Source organism: Lycium ferocissimum, chromosome 4 (assembly GCF_029784015.1).
Source record: "Lycium ferocissimum isolate CSIRO_LF1 chromosome 4, AGI_CSIRO_Lferr_CH_V1, whole genome shotgun sequence".
Lineage (NCBI taxonomy): Eukaryota > Viridiplantae > Streptophyta > Magnoliopsida > Solanales > Solanaceae > Lycium > Lycium ferocissimum.
In genome coordinates, this window is record NC_081345.1 from 20,171,788 (window position 1) to 20,193,871 (window position 22,084).

The 22,084-nt window shown below is 34.7% G+C and overlaps 2 protein-coding genes across 2 annotated transcripts; one reads left to right on the plus strand and one right to left on the minus strand.

Moving 5' to 3' along the window:
* The first annotated feature begins 706 nt into the window (after window positions 1-706).
* Window positions 707-15,037, plus strand: LOC132051759 (uncharacterized). The gene is made up of 3 exons (XM_059442958.1): window positions 707-985; window positions 1,576-1,713; window positions 14,506-15,037. The coding sequence occupies exons 1-3, from the start codon at window positions 857-859 to the stop codon at window positions 14,686-14,688; spliced, it is 450 nt and encodes a 149-aa protein (XP_059298941.1). The 5' UTR covers window positions 707-856; the 3' UTR covers window positions 14,689-15,037.
* Window positions 15,038-15,823: 786 nt separating this feature from the next.
* On the minus strand, window positions 15,824-20,229 carry LOC132051761 (uncharacterized). Its single transcript, XM_059442959.1, has 2 exons — window positions 20,082-20,229; window positions 15,824-16,354 (listed from the first exon to the last, which is right to left on the minus strand). Exon 2 carries the CDS (start codon window positions 16,307-16,309, stop codon window positions 16,103-16,105), a length of 207 nt encoding a protein of 68 aa, XP_059298942.1. The 5' UTR covers window positions 16,310-16,354; window positions 20,082-20,229; the 3' UTR covers window positions 15,824-16,102.
* Between the last annotated feature and the right edge of the window lie 1,855 nt (window positions 20,230-22,084).

A 22,084-nucleotide genomic window follows, 5' to 3' on the forward strand; every position in this document is an offset into this window, starting at 1 on the left:
TAGCATTTCTTCGCGTGTTGCAGGAGATGTAGTTGGGGTCTCATTCCCTCGCCTAGTTTCGAGCTAGTTTCTTGTTGTTATTTCTCTTTAAAAAAAAAAAAATAGTTGCTGGTATTGTTGATTTTTGGATAGAAATCTTTGTCAAATTATGTGCATTTAAAAGTTTGTAATAACATGTAATTTAATTGTAAGCATTTATTTATAAGAGGACACAGAGATATGCGATTTAGGAATGCGGCGCCTTAGGATATTTCGATACCTTGTCACTGAACTATGATTTGCTCATTTGGTAAGATTGTATAAGCGTTGAAGAAGTTTTGATTGTTTTCATAAATTTTAGGGTTTTCATGTTTATGTGGAAAAATAAAACATAAGAAATCCAAATTGCATGTCCAAATAAAATTTTCATTTCAAATCAACATCGTTTCAGATCACTGATTTCAAATCATGTCCAAACGAGCCCTAAGCATGTTGGAGTTCAAAAATTGAATGGAGTCTCAAACTTCATAAAACATTCATGGAATTTAAATTCTTATTAAATCAAATTCTATAACATTCTTGGATAAAAAGCTTTTGAAGTTTTTTCGTGTTTTAACTACGATATTCTTATTAAAATTTTATTTGTACATTAAAAATAACTAAACCTTAAACAATTTTAAAACACTAGCTAAAACTAGGTGTAAAAATCCTTAAACCCTTTTAAGCTTAGAGTCTTGATTTGCCAATTTCTCTCCTTCCTACTCCATCCTTAAACCCTTTTGAAAGCCCTAAATCTTGGTTTTCAAACTTGTAACACAATTCTTTCCTCCTTAACTAGAGCAAATTGGGGTGTACCAAAAACAACAAATTGGCAAGAATGGAGGCAATAGCAGCAGCAGAAGAGAGGATAGTTTCAGAAAGATTAAGACAAAAACTGAACGAAGTTAACAAAGCTGCCGAAACCCAACTCTCTGGCATTCAAGACCACGTCAATTTCACTCTTCAGGTTCTACAATCCCTCCTCTCTCACTTTGATTGGACACAGAGTTTTAATTACAAATGAAGACTTGCGTTCTTAATGTACTCCCTCTGTCCATTTTCACTTGTCCTGTATTGACTTGACACTCCCGTCCATAAATAAATGATAATTTTACTGTATCACCCCTAATAGTTACTAAGTTATCTAATGTGTGAAATCAATCAAATATACTATAAAAGTTGTGCAGCCATTAACAATTCCTTCAAGTTTTTAACTCAATAATTAATAATAAGGGTAAAATATGTATGGAATGGTAATTTATTTCTTGGTTTTCTAAAATGAACATCTATTTTTAGTATACATGACAAATAAAAATGGACGGAGGGAGTACTAAAATGACTTTTGAATCCTGTGGTTTAGTATGTTTGAATTGTCAACCTACTAAATATAGAATGAGGCACTTTTTTTTGGGACATTCCAAGAAAGAAAGTAAGGCTATTAAATTGGGAAGGAGGGAGTATATATTTACTGTCACACTGATATACTTGTTTGCTGATTATTGTGTTTTAATTCGGGTGTTTTTTCTTTTTCTTTTTATTGTTAATGGGAATGTGCAGCAAGCTTATTTCAGATGTGCTTACGAATGCTTTGATAGGAGAAGAAACCAAGAGGAGATTGGGCGCTGTGTCGAGCACTGCAGTGTTCCTGTGCACAATGCTCAGCATCTTGTTCAGAATGAGATGGCCAAGTTTCAGGTGAAGTTCATTTCTTTTATTCCTAATTTTATTTTTTCTTGCTGTCCGAATCATATCTAAACAATGAAACGTGCTGCTTGTTACTATGTTATTGTTGGGCTTTTTTCTTTCTTTTTTGATGACAAGGGAATCCGCAGCCGCTACCCTTTGGGTGCGCACAGGGTAAACCCCGCTCCTGTGCAATAGCCTGCAAACCACACACATGAGAGATAATGTCACGCCCCAAACCTGGGGAGGTGTGGCTGGCACCCGGTGCCCTTACTTGACCCCGAGCGTACCAATATGTAACTCATATACTCTGGACATAATCAGGCTACTTAAGCCATCAAGGCCAACTCCTATTACTTTCTAATATCATAGGCCGATAAGGCCATAACTCATACTGAATCTATCATCAAATATTACTAGTACACATAGAGGATGAAATAGGAGGTCACATGAGATGCTTTGGCTGTGTGTGTCTTACGTAAACCTCGAAATGCACTCGGTTGTTAGATGTGCCATCAGGATGATCAATGGTATTAAAAGGATGAGGTAAATCTAAATTTACGTGGAGGGAAGTTATCTAAAAAGATTTATGATCTTTTCGAATCTGTGTGCATAGAACGTAATGGAAAAAAGTATCCATATAGGGGACACCAACAAGTTGGATTAAGGTTCAGTTATGATTGATGCACTTACATTAGCTCGGATATTTGTCAAGAATCTTTTTCATTTAGTTGAGATTTGTATGTGAGTAGAGAAACTTGAAATTTAAAGAATCTATGGTTTTATAAAACCTCTAATTTGTCTGGTCGAGTATTGGAATGAAGAAGACCAAGTGTGGTGGGGTTGATATAGAGCATACATAAAGCTGACCCTATCTAGTTTGTAATTGAGGTTTAGTTGTTGTTTTGAATTCTTAATGAGTTATTTGACATATTTGACTTTATTTTCCAATTAATATAAATCACAGTTGTGCTAATTGCGCATTTAGATGGTCTGAAATGAGATAGTAGCGATTTGGAATACCTTTGGCTATCAAAACGCTTATACTTTTAAGCTACACTTTAGTAGCAAATTTGTTTAAGAAAAATATGATTCCAACAATTTTCATTAGTAATTTTACTATTTAAGCCTTTCAATTTCTCTAGTAGCTTAAGAAATAAGTAGTTGTTATTTTGATTAAGGTTCTGTTTTCTGTCCTTTCTTTTTGTTTGATAAGTTCTTCTAATGAAGGTTTCATCAAGAATATTGGTATATGATTTCTCTGGGAATTGCATTTTAGGTTAGTAGTGACTTGGGAACACATTCTGGTTAAAAAAAGGAAACGATCTACATATTAGATAATACAGATCAGATGAAGGTATAATTTCTTACTTTAGAAGTGTGATTGCATCTATCTAGGAAAAAACTCAATAAGCTTCATGCAGCTCGCCCCTATGAGAGAGAGAGAGAGAGATTTGTTTGAAGGTTGAGGGTTTAGATATGATAGATTAGGTAGTGCAATCGCTTCCTAATCCCCCCTTCCCCCCTTCTTTTCCCACCAAACACATACACACCAAACCCAACAGCACTTTGTGAATTATATATATGTATCTCTTTTGATAAGGTAAAGTTTTATTAGTAAACACTACCAAGATGTGATGTTACCTTATTCACAAAAAAAAAAAAAAAAAAAAAAAAACACTACCAAGATGTTTGGTTTGCGGGATATTGCACAGGAGCGGGGTTTACCCTTTGTGTGCACCTGAAAGGTAGCGGCTGCGGGTTCCCTTGTCATAAAAAAACACTTCCAAGATGGTACTGCAGCAAAATTACAAAAGCAGGACTCGTTTTACAACTGCATATTCCAAGATTCTAACAACTCCAGCATATTATTCAAATTTGAATCTAAATTCCCATCCAAGAGTACATAATTCTGCACACATCTATATTTAATAACAGAGGCCACCTCCTTTTTACCTTTAAAGATCCTCCTGTTTCTTTTGGTCCATATATTCCAAGCAAAGCATAGGAGAGCTGACATCCAAATCTTCTTATGAACCCTGCCAGCATATTATGTCTTCCTGCAGCCTAACAAACTTTCAAAATTGAAGGGTACTGCAAAATATACACCAAACACTGTCAAGAATATTGCCCAGATTTGCCCAGTGAAGCTGAAATGTACGAAAAGATGCTGAATAGACACATTAGATATTTCACGTTAGCAACACCTGCTACATAGGCACATAGCATATACCCTTAAGGTTGTGAAGTATAATTTTAAGATTGTTGATACTATTTTCTGCCTTCTCCATCTCTTAAGATTGAGTTACTCCTAGTTTTGATTTTCTTCACATCCTCATCTTGCTCAACCAAGCTATCATCTCTACCACATTAATATGTTTAAAACCCCAAAATCAATTAAGCTTTTTTTATTGATAAAAAACCAAGTAGATGTTGATTCCCATATTAATCCATTATAAGTAGAATTTTTTCTTGGGGGTGGGGGCATGGATCAATTAAAAAGTTCACTGATATAATTGGATGGTCTAGTTTCTTCTTCTCCTCTCAACTCTTAAATTGCCGCAAGAGAAAGTTGCTTCAGTGAAATCAAATGTTCAAATGATTCTCACTTGATGATGTTGACGTTCTTGTGAGAGCAAGGAGCTGCTGAACCTTGTGAATCGACACTATCATACTTGTGTGACTGGTTTGGGCTGAATAGGTAATTTGTCTCTGTTTTTTTTTTTTTTTTTTTTTTTTTTTCGCAATCGGTAAAATAAGTTTATTATTGTTGGGAACCAGCAAAAGGTGGATAATAACTTTAAAGAGTATTTCAAGACCCAAGAAAATCTATCATGCAAGCCGGCTGTAAACCATTGACATTGACCATGTGACACCAAAAGTTAAGCAATACTACACATTTGTGTCTAAGATTGAGAATGTTGTCTCTTCTGGCTTCAAAGATTAGCATTATGTTTCCTTCCAAATAACCCACCACACAACTACAGGGATAGTGCTCCGAATCTTAAAGGAGACTTTAGACATGCCTATCTTTTTGTAAACAACAAATTTTGCGTCAAGAAAAATAATAATCAAGATAGGAAATAACAAATGTAGTATTTGATTTCGAGTATAATGAGTGTTACAATCCTCTGATTCTTCCAACAATAATATGAACTATGTTGAACTTGAATTCGATTTAGATTCAAGGGTTTTAGTAGCTTGGTCTCGAATAATCATCTTGAACTTCGATTTGAATTCTTCGCCACAAACACTTGGATGGTTGTCACGAATCATGAATATAGATTTCACGAACAAGTAATTTGATCTTGGACGCTTTGGTTAATTTGTCTTTTGTTCTAATCTTGAACTTGAACTTGAACTTTAACGTGAGCTTGATTGCTCGAACTTGTAGAGAAATCTGCGGCCTTTGATCCACGACCTCTCTTGTTCTTGGTTCTAGTCCCATTTATGAGTTATGAGGACACTTATTTATAGTTCTGGTGTAGTTGTGTGATTTGATTGGTCGGTTTGAACCTGACCAATCACATTCATCCGGTGACAAGCTCCAATTTGATTGGCCGGAACATGTCATATACTCACTTGACATGATTTCATTGGCTTATATATTTAACTTGGATTGCCATGTCATTTGACACGTGGAATAATTTTATTGGCTCATTTATTTGACTTGGATTGCCACATTATTTGACATGTGGCATGAGCCTGGACTTTAAGATGGGCTAATAGCTATTTGGACCTTGGGCTAATAAAGCGGGCTCATCATTTGTAGCCCAATTAAATGAGCTAGCCCTATGTGTTTAGAGTTAAATAATTAATCTAATTATATTAACCATAATATTAATTTGGACTATCGTCTTGAATTTGATATAGTCCAAATTATTTGATGAATTTAAATCCTATAAAATTTAAGTACTTACAAATGCGTCCTACTTCAAGACTTGTCAAGTTTAGACTTGTTAAAAGTCGACGGACTAGACTTGAAGTACTATTAAGACATCGTCATAATTCTTTTTGTTGTCTTATAGCAACTGCTTGTTCCCAAGGCATGAGAAACGATTTGGACAATATATTAATACATGAGCTTGCTTGCTTTATTTGTTTAATGGCTTGATGTAGAGTAAGCTCAATGACTTGACTTTGAGAGGTGTACTCTTAAAGCTCAATTCATGCAAATAAATGGTTTATAATTTGCAGATTCTTTTCAATGCTTTCCCGTAGCTTATTTCATGAAAGGCCCATTATCCTTTAATCCTTATTGGATTAAAAATCTTTCACGTTGCAGGACAAAATTTACCATACATATTAGCTGAAATTTTGTTTTGTTGGTCGTGAATATGGATCCAATACGTTTAGCAATTTGCGGACTTCAGTTGCTAAAAGAACTCTTGGACTTTTAGTAGGAAAAATGATTTACTTTACAACCTATTTGAAGAGATCTACGCCTTCTTGTCCTTATCCAAAAAATATTTGACTTATCAGGTGTTGAGTTTGTTTTGAACTAGGAGACTAATTGTCTCACTACTCTATAAATAGCAGCTTTCACTATCAGTCATTCATAAAAAATAACCGACGAAATTGTGGAGGATCTGCTGAAAAGTCACAGCTAGTCGATTGACATTAATTTTCGTAAGCCCCTTGAAAACCCATTCTGCTATTTTTTGTTCTTTCAGTTTATCTTTCCAAAGCGTGTGTCAAACATCTTTGTCTTTGTCATAATATTTTAGATTATTTTGTTAGGTCTTTTGATGATATTCAGTCAACAACTTTTATTGACTTTTCAAAATATGAAATGCTTTTGTCTTGCTCCATCTTCCGAGTGCGCTACATAGATAGATTGCTAACTAAAATAGTTTCCTTGTGACCAAGTCCACTTCTTTTTGTAGCTTGTTTTGACTATCATTTTTTTTTTTTTCACACTATGTGATGCAAATAGTGTAAAGCTCCTCCTATTCTAACATGTAATATTTTTTTCTTTGCAAGAAATATCCCTACGTGAAAGCATTCTTTGGCTTTTTGTTTCAAGCACCTTTTTTTTTCGTCATGCTAATTTCTTTCTTTATGTCACTTCAACAAGTACGATGTAACTTTCTTTATGTCACAATCAGAAGGTAGTACTTTTGAGCCAAAGCTTCAAGTATTTACTTTTGTAAATATACAATTGAAGAATTCTTGAATTTGTTGTCTTTTATCACATGCTTTATCATCCATTTTAATTTTGATATGGCAAATTTTTTTGATTGCAAACTTTAACATGGAAAAAGTCAATAAAGAGGGCCCACATAATTATCATTCATGAAATTATTTGCTTTACCTTCCAACATGTTTTCTGTTTTGCGCTTGAATAAAATTGTTTTTTTAATTTCCTCGTTCTTCAGCAGCAACTAGATGAGAAAAAAAAATTGCCTCCTTTATCTTGATTGATGTTAGTTTGCAGTAATTTAGGCAGTGACTTATTCGTGCAGTTTATCATAAAATCAATAGATATCGACTCTAAGCCACTGTTTAAAAAAACTCTAAGCCGAAGACTTTTAATTCTGTCAAAGCAAAGACAATTACACCGTCGATGCCAAAGACTTTATTTTGTCCGAAGCAAAGACCAAAACCCCGTCGATGCTGAAGACTTTATTTTGTCCGAGTCCCTGACACCGTCTAAGTTGAAGATTTTACGTTTGTCCGAGGCAAAGATCATTACACCGTCTAAGCCTTTATTTTGTCTGAAGCAAAGATCATACACTGTCAGCACTAAAGATTTTTACTTTCGTCCGAGGCAAAGGCCATTACACCATTTATTTTCTGAAGCAAAGACCATTACACCGTCTGAGCTGAAGACTTTATTTTGCCCGAGACAAAGACCATTATACCGTCTAAGCCAAAGACTTTATTTTGTTTGAAGCAAAGACAATTGCACTGTCTATAATAAAGACTTTTACGTTTATCTGATGCAAAGTCCATTACACCATTTGAGCTGAAGATTTTTTATCATAAGCAAAGATCAAAACACCCTTTATGCTAAGGACTGCTACTTTTGTACTTCATAAAAAAAAAGGACTGCTACTTTTGTCCGAGGCAAAAACCATTACACCGTCTAAGACAAAGTCTTTCATGTCCGAGGCAAAATTGTTACATTGTCTACGCTAAAGACTTTACACTGTCTGAGCTAAAGGCGTGACATCATCTGAGCTAAAGACTTTACACTGTTTAAGGCAAAGACTTTACAGTGTCCATACTCAAAGAAATCGGTCATACAATGTTTGGATTCAAAACCACGGTTATTGCTTTACCAAGTTAACGTGTTGATAAACGCTTTTTTTGCAATTTGAATCATGGCTTACTTCAGAGATTCAATATCTTTTTCCTCCAAGTCACAATACCTTATGATATCGAACTATAAGGACAATAAGGTGGAGACTAGATTGTTTGTTGATACACCATTAGATGGCCAATATCTTTGCTCAGTGGCCACCTTTGGGGAATCCATCTTAATTGAACGACTGAACTCTTGAATACAACAGTCGTTCGTCCAAGACATTACTTATCTCCTCCAATCATCATACTAAAACTGTTGCAAGTTCTTTATCATGCCTAGAGCGACGAATCATGAATCGAGAGATTAGTTGGAGTGATACTTTCACATTTGATAGTGAGTTTCACTACATTGATCGTTATTAGGAGTGGGCTGAAGATGTCCTTAGCAGGAGTCTCAAGACTTTGAAGGACGCAGAAAATTATGATGTTGTGTATGGTTTAGTTTTCACTTATGGCCGTAATACAAACATCATGCAAGACTTCTTCTAAGCTTGGTGGCCTCTTACAAAACATTACTTACCTCTGCTAGAGAATTATCTATATCACTTCGGGACTTACACGCAATTGGCGGTCTGCCCATATTAGGAAGTCCTTGCGAGTAGTTGTGTCAAATGTTTTAGAACTTACAGACACATATGACATGGAAAGAAGATTTCTCCCTCTGTGCGTTTATTTGATGCCTTCCATCGGCTATGAAAGGTAAATAATAATAACCCAAATGTTCCTGTGAGAAAATTTAGAGGTAGAGGTGAGGTCTGCGTACATCTTACCCTCCGCATACCCCACTTATGGGACCATACTGGGTATGTTATTGTTCCTGTGAGAAAATTGTGTAAGAAGGCTGCATAGTATGAACAACCAACGCTAAGGGAAAAAAAAAAGTTTGCTCGTCTCAAATTGACGCACAGTCCAACTGGGGCAATTAATAAGGCTGTTAATTGGTCAACCGTTGAAGAAGTCTTATTCCATGAGTTAGGAGTTAAGAACCATAAGATGAACATAACATACATGGCTGCCTTTTTTTCTTGATGGTTATGTATATTTGTGCTCCCTACAAAAGAGGGCGATGTCATTTGTCTTGGCATTTCCAAAATCGCGTGTCATCTGCCATGTGGATGAAGAACTAGCCTTATAGTCCTTATCTTAGCCAGCATTTGCAGTGGTTTATACACAAATTCAAAATGCTTGCAACTTAATCTTGCCCGATCTTGCTTTCCGGGCCATTACATATATGAATGGTTAGCCTATTAGTTCAAATCATTATCCATTGGCAAATGGGTCAACTGATCCTCTTATGGTCTCATATTCGGCGAGTTGCTGCTAGGTACTTTGAAGAAAGTGATCTCCAAAACTCTACCCCTTTTTTGACAGGAACATTTGGGTTATTGCTATTTCCCTCTCGTAGTTGATGGAAGGCATCAAATAAATGCTCACAAGTCTGAGGGAGAAATCTTCGTTCTATGTCATATGTGCCTGTGAGTTCTATAACATTTGGCACAACTCCTCATAAGGACTTCGTGTTATGGGTAGACCGGTCAATTGCGTGTAAGTCCTGAAGTGATATAGATAATTCTCAAGCAGAGGTAGCAATGTATTTGTAAGAGGACACTAAGCTTAGTAGAAGGCTTGCATGATGTTTGTATTACGACCATAAGTGAAAAGTGAACCATACACAATATCAAAAAAATTTGCGTCCTTCAAAGTCTTTGTAGCTCCTGCTAAGGACATCTTCAGCTTAATGCTAATAACGATGAATGTAGTGAAACTCGTTATCAAATGTGAAAGTGTCACTCCAACTAGTCTCTATTCATGATTTGTTGCCCTAGGCAATGGTAAATAACTTGCAATATTTTAAGTATGATGATTGGAGGAGCAAAATATCCATGTCTTGGGCGGACGACTATTGTATTCAAGAGTCCAATCGCTTAAACAAGATGAGTTGCCCAAAAGTGGCCACTGAGCAGCATACATGTCAACTAATGGTGTATCGACAAACAATCTCATCTCCACCTAGCTGTCCTTATGATTTGATATTATAAGGTATTGTGACTTGGAGGAAGAAGATATTAAATCTCTGAAGTAAACCATGATTCAAATTGCAAAATAAAAATGTTTATCAGCATATTAACTTGGTAATGCAATAATCACAGTTTTCAATCCAAACATTGTATGGCCGATTTTTCTGAGTATGGACATTGTAAAGTCTTTGCCTTAGACGGTGTAATATTTTTGCCCCAGATAATATAAAGTCTTTGGCTCAAACAGTGTAATAGTCTTTGCTTTGGACAAAATAAAGTCTTTGGCTTAGACAGTGTAATGGTCTTTGCCTCGACCTTTGCTTCAAACAAAAATAAAGTCTTCAATTCAGACTATGTAATGCTCCTCGCCTCGGGTAAAAGTAAAAGTTTTTAGCGTGGCCGGTGTAATTGGCTTTGGTTCGGACAAAAGAAAGTCTTTGGCTTAGACAGTGTATTGGTCTTTGCCTCGGACAAAAGTAAAAGTCTTTAGCATGGACGGTGTAATGGTCTTTGCTTCGGACAAAATAAAGTCTTCGGCTTAGACGGTACAATGATCTTTGCCTCGGACAAAACTAAAAGCCTTCAGCTTAGACGGTGTCATGGTCTTCGACTGGTAGAAAATAAAGTTTTGGCTTAGACAGTGTAATGGTCTTACCCTCGGACAAAAGTAAAAGTCTTTAGCATAGACAGTGTTATGGTTTTTGCTTCGGACAAATAAAAGTCTTCAGCTCAGACTGTGTGATGGTCGTTGCTTCGGACAAAAGAAAGTCTTTGGCTTAGACGGTGTAATGGTCTTTGTCTCGAACAAAAGTAAAAGTTCTTTTAGACGATGTAACGGTCTCCGCTTCACACAAAATAAAGTCTTTAGCTCAGATGATATAATGGTCTTGGCCTCGGACAAAGATAATAGGCTTTAACACAAACGGTGTAATGGCCTTTGTCTCAAACAAAAGTAAAAGTCTTTAGCGTAGACTGTGTAATGGTCTTTGCTTCGGACAAAATAAAATCTCTGTCTCAGACAAAAGTAAAAATTTCCAGCTTAGACAGTGTCATGGTATTTGCATCAGAAAAAATTAAGTCTTCAACGTCGACAATATATTGGTCTTTGTCTCGGATAAAATAAAATCTTTAGCGTCGATGATGCAATGGCCTTTGCCTCGGACAAAATTAAATGTCTTCGGCTTAGAGTCAATATCTATTGATTTCATGATAAAGTGGGCGCAGATAAGTCACTGTCTAAATTACTTTAAACTAATAGTAGTCAAGATAAAGGAGACACTATTTTTTCTCCATCTAGTTGCTGCCGAAAAATGAGGAAATCAAGAATTTTTTCTTATTCAAGCATGAAGTTGAAAACATGTAGAACGGAAAGAAACTAATTTCATGAATGACAATTATGTGGCCCTATCTATGGACATTTTCCATTTTAAATGTTTGCAATAAAAAGAATTTTGCCTTTGTCAAAATTAAAATGGACGATAAAGCATGTGATGAACGACACCAACATATTCAAGAACTCTTTCACCCTATGTCTACAATAGTAAATGTTTCAAGTTATGGCACAGAAGTACATTGTACTTTTTGACTGTAACATAAAGAAAGTTACATTTTGCTTATTTAAAGTGTCATAAAGAAAGAAAATTAGCATGAAGAAGAAAAAGGGTGCTTGAAACAAAGTTTGTGATGAAGGAAACAAAACCAAAGAATGCTTTCACATAGGGATGGTTCTTGCAAAGGAAAAAGTACTACATGTTAGAATAGGAGGAGCTTTACACTATTTGCATCACATATTCCAAGAAAGTTGTCCCTAAAAGGTGTATTGCCCATTGGATTAAACTTTAAAGGTAGAAGAAGAAACAAAGAGTCTCTCTGCAAACAATAATGGAAAGAAAGAAAATACCTATCAGATGCAAAGGGGCGAAGACCATGAACTTCTCTCGAGTATGTTTGTGAAAAGTCAAATAAAAAAAGAATTGACAAACAAAACAAGAAGCAAAAAAAGGGGGGATTTGGTCACAACGAAACTACGTCTTAGTTAGCAATCTACTGGCAAAAATGATGTACCGCACTTGTAACATGGAACAAGACAAAAACAGTTTATATCTTGAAAAGTCAATAAAAGTTTTTATTGAATATCATCAAAAGACGTGCTCCTTTAATCTCTAGCTATCACCAAATAATCTAAAATATGATGATAAAGACAAAGATGTATGACACACTTTGAAAAGATATTATCAACTGAAAGGAAAAAAAAAATGCAAAATGGGTTTTCAAGGGGCTTATGAAAGTTGACGTCGAATTGTCAATCGACTTACAGGAGATTTTTCAGCAGATCCTCCGCGATTTTGTCAGTTATTTTTTAAAGAATAGTCAATAATGAAAGCTACAATTTGTAGAGTAGTTAGGGAGACTATTAGTCTCCTAGTCCAAAACAAACTTAACACATAATAAGTTAAATATTTTTGGGATAAGGACAAAAATGTGTAAATCTCTTCAAATAAGCTGTAACGAAACACCTTTTTCTACTAATATAATTGGGTTAATTACTTAACTTCAAATATATTAGGCTAGTCTATTTAATTGGGCTACAAATGATAAACCCGCTTTATTAGCCCAAGCTCATGACATATGTCAAATGATGTGGCAATCGAAGTCAAATAAATGAGCCAATAAAATTGTGTCAAATGATGTGGTAATCCAAGTCAAATAAATGAGCCAATAAAATTGTGTCAAATGATGTGGTAATCCAAGTCAAATATATGAGCCAATTACATCATGTCAAATGTGTCGATGACATGTTCCGGTCAATCAAATTGGAGCTTGTCACTAGATGAATGTGATTGGTCAGGTTTAAACCGACCAACCAAATCACACACAGATTTCTCTACAAGTTCAAGCAATCAAGTCAAAGATCAAGAACAAAAGGAAAATCAACCAAGGTGTCCAAGATCAAATTACTTGTTCATGACATATATATTCATGGCAACCATCCAAGTGTCCGTGGCGAATAATTCAGATCCAAGTCAAGATGAAGATTTGAGATCAAGCTACTCAAGCCATTGAAAATAGATTGAATTTAAGTTCAACATAAGTTCATATTATTCTTAGAAGAATCGGAAGATTATCATAGATATTGTAAGTTGTAACACTCATTATACTCTAAATCAAATACTACATCTGCTACTCAATTTTCCTGTGTTGATTATCATTTTCTCTACGCGAAATCTGTTGTTTACATTTTACCAGCTGACAAAAAGTCCCGGGGGGTTGGGGGTGGTTGTTAGGATGAGACCCATCTGATGCCCAAGGCATTGAAGGAAAAATGCCAGATTTGAAATGTAACTTGACAATGAAGGAACAGACGATTGACATCATCAGCATCTTCTTCACAGAGTGAGCATCTGTTGCAAAGTGGGATGCCTCTCTTCTGAAGATTGTTCAGGGTAAGGCATTTACCCTTAATGATAAGCAAGAAAAGCATTTGACTTTGTAAGGTGCCTTGTTCTTCCAAATAAATATCCATGGTCAAGGAATGAGAGAGTGTATTCAGAGACTCGCAGTGGCGTAACAGCTTCTAATAGAAAACACACCTTTGGAGTTCAGATTCCAAAAGAGATATTCTTGCTTGGACATCAAAGGTCGTACCCCATTGAGGAGAAGAGTGAACTGCATGTATTCTTCTAAGATGTATGAACCACCCAAAGTCTTGCCAGATGTCTGCAATAGTAGAATTTGGGCCACTTTTGCATCTGAAGAGAGATGGAAAAGTTTCTTTCAGAGAGGCATGTCGCCACACGCCTCTCATTTGTTTCCGAGTTGGATTGGCCAAAACGATCCTGGTTTTAGGTTTTTCAATTAGCCCAGAGGAGGTTTGCCTTGAACCCTTATTAGTGGGTGGCTGGTTATATTTTAGATTAGCTTTCCTTTCTTGGGCTAGGCATCTTGTCTCCCGCTCCCTCTTTTCCGTATGCGTACAACAGGGAGGCTTGGGTTGGGGGGTTTATTACTTCCTTTATAATCTGATAATTGGTCATTGTCTCAAGTTCACTGAAGTGGTGGCATTTGGAGACGAAATTTCGCAATTATGAAAACTACACATCCCATAATAGTAATAATAGTCAGTGTTGCTTCATGGGCGAAGCCATGCACTTTAGATAAGTGCGCTCTTTAAATAAGGACGTCTAACGTGATCTATGAGAAACAGTCGATTCTTTAGATCTCGATTTTAAGGAGTGGATTAATATCAACATTATTGGATATTGAATTTTTGTTATCATAGTATTAAATTCATATATGTATGATATTTTTGGTAATTTGTGCTTCAATAGTAAAAGGCGAGTTTTTTTTTTTTTCCATCCCAGCAAAAGGCTTTTGCTGAGCTTCAGCTCTTTTTGCTTTTTAAAACACTGGTAACAGTAATAGGAATTATACTTGCGATTTGGTAGAGCAGTTTATTAATGTAATTTTGTGGTTACAGGAAAGACTGCAGAGGTCTCTAATGGTGTGCCAAGACAAGTTTGAGAGTGCTAAACTCCAGAAGAACAAAAGTGATGCCACAAAGGAACTGGAATCATGTGTTGACCAGTCGGTTCATGACAGCATCAACATATTGCCACATCTTGTTGCAAAACTAAAGGGTTCTCTCGGCATGAGCAATTGAACCAATGTAGCATCACCATGAATTTGAAGAAATGAGGGTTTTCTTTTTTACTTCGAAAATATTAGTTTTCATAAATGGCATGCTTAGATGAGTTAAGTAATGAAAATCAACTCAAGTAGAAGTAACGAAAAATGACTCCAATTTTGCAGACTGTAAATCAGGTGCATCTGAAGTTGTTAACTTTGCATTGATCAAAATTCTTACAGTCGCCTGGCCGCGATTCACCCATTTTGCCTTTGGTGAGTCCAAAGGATACTCGAAACTGTATGTTACTACTTTAGAAGCTCTACAACGATGATCGTGCACGCGGATTATCAATAAAATAACTCGAACACTCTGTTTCCGTTTACTGTGTTCTTATTCAATTTTGATTACGTTTGCTGCTGGTGCAACTAGATTTGCTAGTACAACGTACAGAGGCAGGCAATTCTACGGAATGTCGTGCAATTGCTCCAACACCTTACAACTATGCAATTATACAATGATTAGTTGGCGTTCTACAGAGTCTTTTTTATGCCACTAATTAAAATTCTATCATCGTTAGCCCGAAGAGTTGAATTTTGTCTACAAAAAGAAAATTGATCCAACTACTTTACAGATCAAATTTAGCTCTCTCGGCTAACAGAGGCAAAATTTAAAGAGTCACCTCCGAAAAAGAGTCCAACGGTAAACATGCATGATAATATGGGATTTCTCGATTAGGATATGATAATATGAGGATTCCGAGTCAATGAGTGGCAACTTTTTTTTTTATAATAGTTGATAATTTATGATCTATCCTATTATCATTACAAAAATTAAATATTTAAATATATTTATGAATGTACAATGCTATATTATACGTCCCGTTCCATTTGTTTCCAAACAACATACTCAGTGTAATCTCACGAGTGGGGCTTGGGATGGGTGGTACATACTCAGGTGCCATTATGTATTTCATTTTTTTATTTTTTTTGTTTTTGAAATGAAATTAAATTCTAATTACTCTCTTTTCAATCATCCAAATATAATGCCAGCAAATTATCATTTATTCTAAGCATTTCTTTTTTATGCTGGGTTTCCTTGCCAACCATGCATGTATGACGGATTTGATTATAATGGCACCTCTGAGCATATTATGAAATACATAACAACAAATACTAACTGGAGAGATACTATAAAACCTAAAATAAACATGCTGAATGTATAAACTGTAGACACTGAAATTCAAGAAAGAGAATTTATCTCAACATGAAAGCTAAAAGAAGGGTGCAATATCCTGATATCTTTACAGCAAAGTATACATATTCGTAGAGCATGAGGAACTGGACAAGTTATTCAACAGTCATAAGATGATCGAAGTCCGGTTCTACTGCTCCAAAATCATCCCATACTTCTTTCCTAATTCCAGTGTTACTTCATTTATAGGACACAATCACGGTTTAGGTGCCAAACTTGCTTCAGCCTCACTGCTGCGTTTTGCGTCTTCAAACTTATCAATGGCCACTTGAAGTTCATCTGAGCCACCAACAGCTCTCATAGTGTAGTAGTACACACCAAAAACAAATCCTGTCAAACCTCCAGCCATAACCAAGTTCTTAGTCTTGGGGGCAAGGGCGTTGTATCCTGGAAGTCCAGCCATCTTCACAGAAGGAATTAACCTAGACTTTGTACTCTGCTTTTTGCCCTGCAATAAGATGCAGAATGTAGTTGACTTGGGAATGTTTGAAATTTCAAGATACCTGGTGAAATAACAACGGATGAACATGTCTCTGACAAATGTGAGTATGTGACTAAAAAAGGCTTTCTTCATTCTCCTTTTTGTTTTTTGATGCAAGTTACCGGTTAATTAATTGCATAAAAGAATCAAGAATGACCTCAAAAGTCATAGACTATTATAGTCAAGCAAATTACGTATAAATGGAAATTTCAGGACATTAACTTTCACTCTACCGCGACACCTATATGGCACAGGTACAATATGAGTGCTGTGTATCTAATATAGACACCAGGGGAACAGTATAAATCAGACATTACATCTCAATTTATCTTCATAATTTTATATGCCTAAATTAAAAACAACATAATGCAAGATGCATGCAGAAGTCATACTGTGAAAAGAATTGCAAAAAGATGCATTCCATCTGGTTGTATAATACCATTCAAACACAAGATGCATCTAAATGTCCAAACCTAGCTCAAAATTACATAAAATTGAAGATAAGTTATTTCAATATTGAAAAGACTTGTCTGTATATGTTCAGTGTTCACTATTATATGTGAGCATTGGTTTTCTTCCACCATTTCATAGAAGGGAAAGATGGAAATTTTCCACCATTCCATAGAAGGAAAACATGAGATTTTTTCACCTCAACTTTCTTAATAGACTTGTCTGTATATGTATTCAACTTCAGTTGTGGCCTCAAAAGAGTACATTTAGTGTGAAGATTCAATAGAGGATGGATGTATCCCCCCCAAAAAAAAAAAAAAAAAAAAAAAAAAAAAAAACAATAACACAAAATCATGAAACAATTATTAATGTTGGAAGTGAAGTATTCCAAGAATCCCCACATATTGCGCTGGACACAAGAACAAAAAGAATATGGATCAAAAAAATTAAGACCTGTGCTTCCTAGTCCCCAAAAAGAACCCTTGAACAAAGAGAAGGCAAACCAGTCAAGTTCCAAGAGTATTAGCAAAACAACATCGACTTTGCAATTAAATAGAAACTGGTCATACAACAGTAATCGTTTGCACTTACACCACTTAGATGAAAGACCAAAATATGCCAACAAACAAAATCCAAAGTTACCATCTCCATGCCCCCACAAGCAAAGAAAGTAGGGATAAAGGTAAGGGCCAGAATTCCTCCAAGACAAGTCAAGTTGAGGCAAACTGTGGAATGGAGCCAAGCAAGAAAAAGACAACCCAATAGCCACATTCATGCTATCTACACATGATGCTATTTTAGGACAATGTTTAACTTCTGTTGTGACCATTCCTTTATCATGGAATATCTCCATCAATGAGTTTTACTTGTGACGCTTGTGTAAGCAAAAGATCCTTTTTTATTTATCTTTTTGCAATCATTTAACAATTGGCTACAATTGCTACTTGAAGATTTGTTTTTCTCAGAAATCAAATTTTTAAATTGATTACTTTGTCAGAGCATACCAAATAATAGAGTTAACAAACTGTATAGAGAGTGTAACACCCAGACTTACTTGTCTTAAAAAAGCACGGATAAGGAGAGAAGTGCACAGATTAAGGGACATAACCCAAACCCATACATATTTCTGTTAACTCCACATCACTGAAACACATTGATCAATTTGCTGATGACTGAAGCAATGTGACACAGAGGCATAGAAATGTATCTCGTTATATTGGAGTTCAAAGTTAATACCCACATGAGTGACAAGCAGTGTTGTCAAAGACGCGCTTAAGCCCTGAAGCGAGGCACAAAACATGTCGAGCGCTTAGCCTCACTTTATGGGCACTTCAGTATCGTCATCAAGGCTCTAAAGCATACTTTTCCTTACTAATGAGTGCAATCCTGACGATGTGACACTAAACCATTGATATTTCACTTTATCAAATCTTCTTTTCAATTTCTTTTCCATATAATTATTATTCATGCTTATGATTATTAATCTTGGACTACACATATTTTCCTCCATTTGCCCCTTTTTTCATTAAACCCCACGCTTCATTTGTGTTTTGTGCTTAAAGCCCCCAAACAGGGGCGGATCCACCCTTTGGGATGGGGGTGGCATGGCACCCCCTAGATTAATTTTTTATATACTTATGTTGTAATTTGCTTAAATTAGGTTAAATATTTGATCTTGCCACCCCCCAGTCGTAAATTAAACAAAGGTGCCATGGCTGGTAGACCCAAGTTTGAATCCATCTTGAACATTTTCAAGACTCCCGTTTTTCTTTGTGCTTTTTACTTCCTTTGTACCAATAATTCCCTTTTCAGCTCACTCAATTTTCTATTTATCTTTTTATTATTTATATTGTCTTTCCTCTTTTCTATTATTTTATCTGTGATCTCTAGCGAGAACACACAAATAGAAACTTCAAAATCCCTTAAATTAAGCATTTCTCTTAATCTCAAATCTGTGAGTATTTAAATCGAAAAACTTGAGTCTCAATGAAAATTTTGGATTGAGATCAAAATTCAATTTTTTTTTTTTAATAGTTTCTTTTGTTTATTACTCCCTCCGTCCGTGTTTATTTGTCTATATTTGACTTGGGACACTCTTAATAAGCAATAAATAAAATGAGAAATGAATTGGAGTACTTAATAATAAGGGTAAAATAGGTATAAAATGGTAAATTATGTCTTGATTTTTCAAACTATATAACTTACAAAAGTGGACATATATTTTTAGTATAATGGACAAATAAAAATGGACGGAGGGAGTGCGTTATAAAAAATTATTTTATTCTATAATTGTTAAATTCAATTTAAATCAATTACTACTTAAATTGAAATTTCGCAAGCACTGCTTAGAAAAAACATGAAATTTATCTTATTTTTGAGAACTTGTAGTTTATCTAATTCTACATTTACTTATAGGGTGTATTTACCTATTGAAGAGTTTTTCTATTATTTTCTTATTTTGATTAGTGTAATTCCCTTATTGAAGATGTTATTTTACTTGTGCAAATTCATTTTTTAATATACATAAGTCGCAAGTCCCTCGGTGAAAATGTTGATTTTACTTCTGTTGTTAATGGGTATTAATGGGTGTGATTCCTTGTTTAAGATGCTAATTATGTTCGTTTCTTGATTTTTGAGATGTAATTTCATATTTGCAAATAAAAAAAAAAACCTATTAAGTTGATCTGAATAAACTAAAATGAGACGGGCCCGACCCAAATACATGTTCCTAACAAGATATACATTGAAGAAAATTATGACACCCGCCACCTGATCCACCTCTGCCCCCAAAGGACCATATAGCTTTTCTAAACTTTTCGCTTTTGATAACATTGGTGACAAGTTATCAAGATTATGAAGAGGAGGTAGTTATCTCTAAGGATCTAAGACTCTAAATGAATCCTAAGATGCTCGATAATTACCAAGTGGGGTTCTATCATTTAATACTAAAATTCTCTGCACAAATAAAAGATCAAGATAGATTTGGCCATTGTTACAAAATCAAGGGACCAACACAAGAAAAAATATATGATCAAACAATTCAGCAGTATCATACTTTTAATAACTAAGTGAATTAATTGTTTTCAGGCACTCTATTTTTATAGCCTTATACCAAAGATATTCCAATAATATGTGACCAACAACTGCCATTAAATAATTTTACAATAAAGATAACTAAAGAATCTTTTCACTGAAAGAGATAGAAGTAAAATAAATCAAGCAAAATTAGAAATTGGAAATGAACCTGGAAATATTGGTGAAGAAGGAACCTGAAGATTGTCTAAAACCCTAAAAATGTTGGCAGTATACAGATAAACCTCTTCCCTTTTATGGGCCGGGTCAAATGGGTGTTATCAGTCCAATCCACGTGTTATTTATATAAGATGGCCACTTTTGTATCCTTGTTACTACCATGTTATGTATTCAGAAGTTGGCCTTTTATTCCTTAAACATTAGACTCAAGATTTTAGTTTTAAATTTTACACTTAAGATCAAGTTGCCATATTCCAAAATTAGACCACTGCTCTAATTTTTTAAAAAGTTACCAAATTTTAAATATAACCCTTCAATCCACTTAGGGGTTGTTTAGGAAGAAATTGCACGATTTGTTCATCAAATGAAATGAGTTGGTCTTTAATTTTTGTCCTTCAAAATCAAACTTATGCCTAATGGGGTGCGAGACATAACTTATGAGATATTATGATGTGAAATATAAATTTATGTCACTGCAAAAAAAGTTGTTTGTCTTGAGGGCCAAAAATTAAAGACCAGCACAAAATAGGGAGAAAAGTGCAAAATGAGTAAATGACCCATTGTTTAGTTTGTGAGAAAGTCAAACTCGAATATACTTGAGACATAACTTATGAGATATTGTGATGTGAAATATGAATTTATGTCACTGCAAAAAAAGTTGTTTGTCTTGAGGGCCAAAAATTAAAGACCAGCACAAAATAGGAAGAAAAGTGCAAAATGAGTAAATGACCCATTATTTAGTTTGTGAGAAAGTCAAACCCAATTATACTTGATTTATTGGATTAACAATAGAATATATGTGATATAATATAAATAGGTTTGATTTTACATTGGAAAAGCTTGAATAAACTTTTATTGTCAATTTTAATTTTGCTTTACTTAAAAAGCGCTGGGGGAAGAGCTTGGAAATGGCAAAAGTGTCATTTTGTTATTTTATCCAGAGATTAATAATTCATACTTCCCATTTCTGCACTTGCACAATTGTTTCCTCACCCTCAATAATAGGTGCAACGAATTTCAGATTCATTCATCAAACAGGGAGACAGCTTTCCTTTTCAAATAATTTTTTTAAATTTTTCTGAGACAAATTAAAAAAGAAAGTACTACTCATACACTGGGACGTCAAATTTTGTTTCCATCTTGTTTTTAGTTTATATATAAGAATAATAATAATAATAATGTGATAGGTTTTTGGCGTTTTCACAACATTTAGAATTAGGTTAGAAACAAAACTTATTAGTGAATCTATAAAATACTAAAAAAATGAATGATTCTTTTGAGAAAAAATAATGTAAAAATAATAGAAGACAGATGCAAGGAAATCATGGTCATACCATACACTATTGAATGGCCATTTGTTAAAAAATAGGCAGCCCCATACTTATGACGCTATTGACAAATCAATATAGTACGTAGTAATAGTTTTCGAAATCCTTATTTTATTTTATCCCTTTACCATCTTTTGTTTTTTGGATTCTAGCCCTTAGTCTTGGGGAAAAAGTTGATCGATATTATGATATTTCAGCAACTACTTAAAGAAATAAATGTTTATTCATGCTTATCTCAAGTCTCAACTTGGATATTGTTGTTAAATTCCCTGCCAGTGTAGAAAAATGAGAATTTTAGTCATGGCACATTTTACATTTTATTTCCTAAGCACAACACCGGGGTTTTCCTGTATAAGAAAAAGAAAAGTGTAATATGTAATATATAAAATCTACCAATTGTCATTTTTTTTTCTCCTAGCTAGAGTTGATAATTGCACTCCATGTTTTGGTTCGTGCCCTTTATTATCCTCCACGATGATCAATTCTCATTTTATATGAACTATTAATTTAATTGATTAATAAATAAGTAGAAAATAATCATTCAAAATTAAATCGCTAGCTAGGTGATAGTTATATATGATATTCTCCTCTACTAGTATTATTTAGATGGTATTAATTACTTACTGCAATGTTTTTCAAGAGTTAATGGATCTATTTGTATCCATGC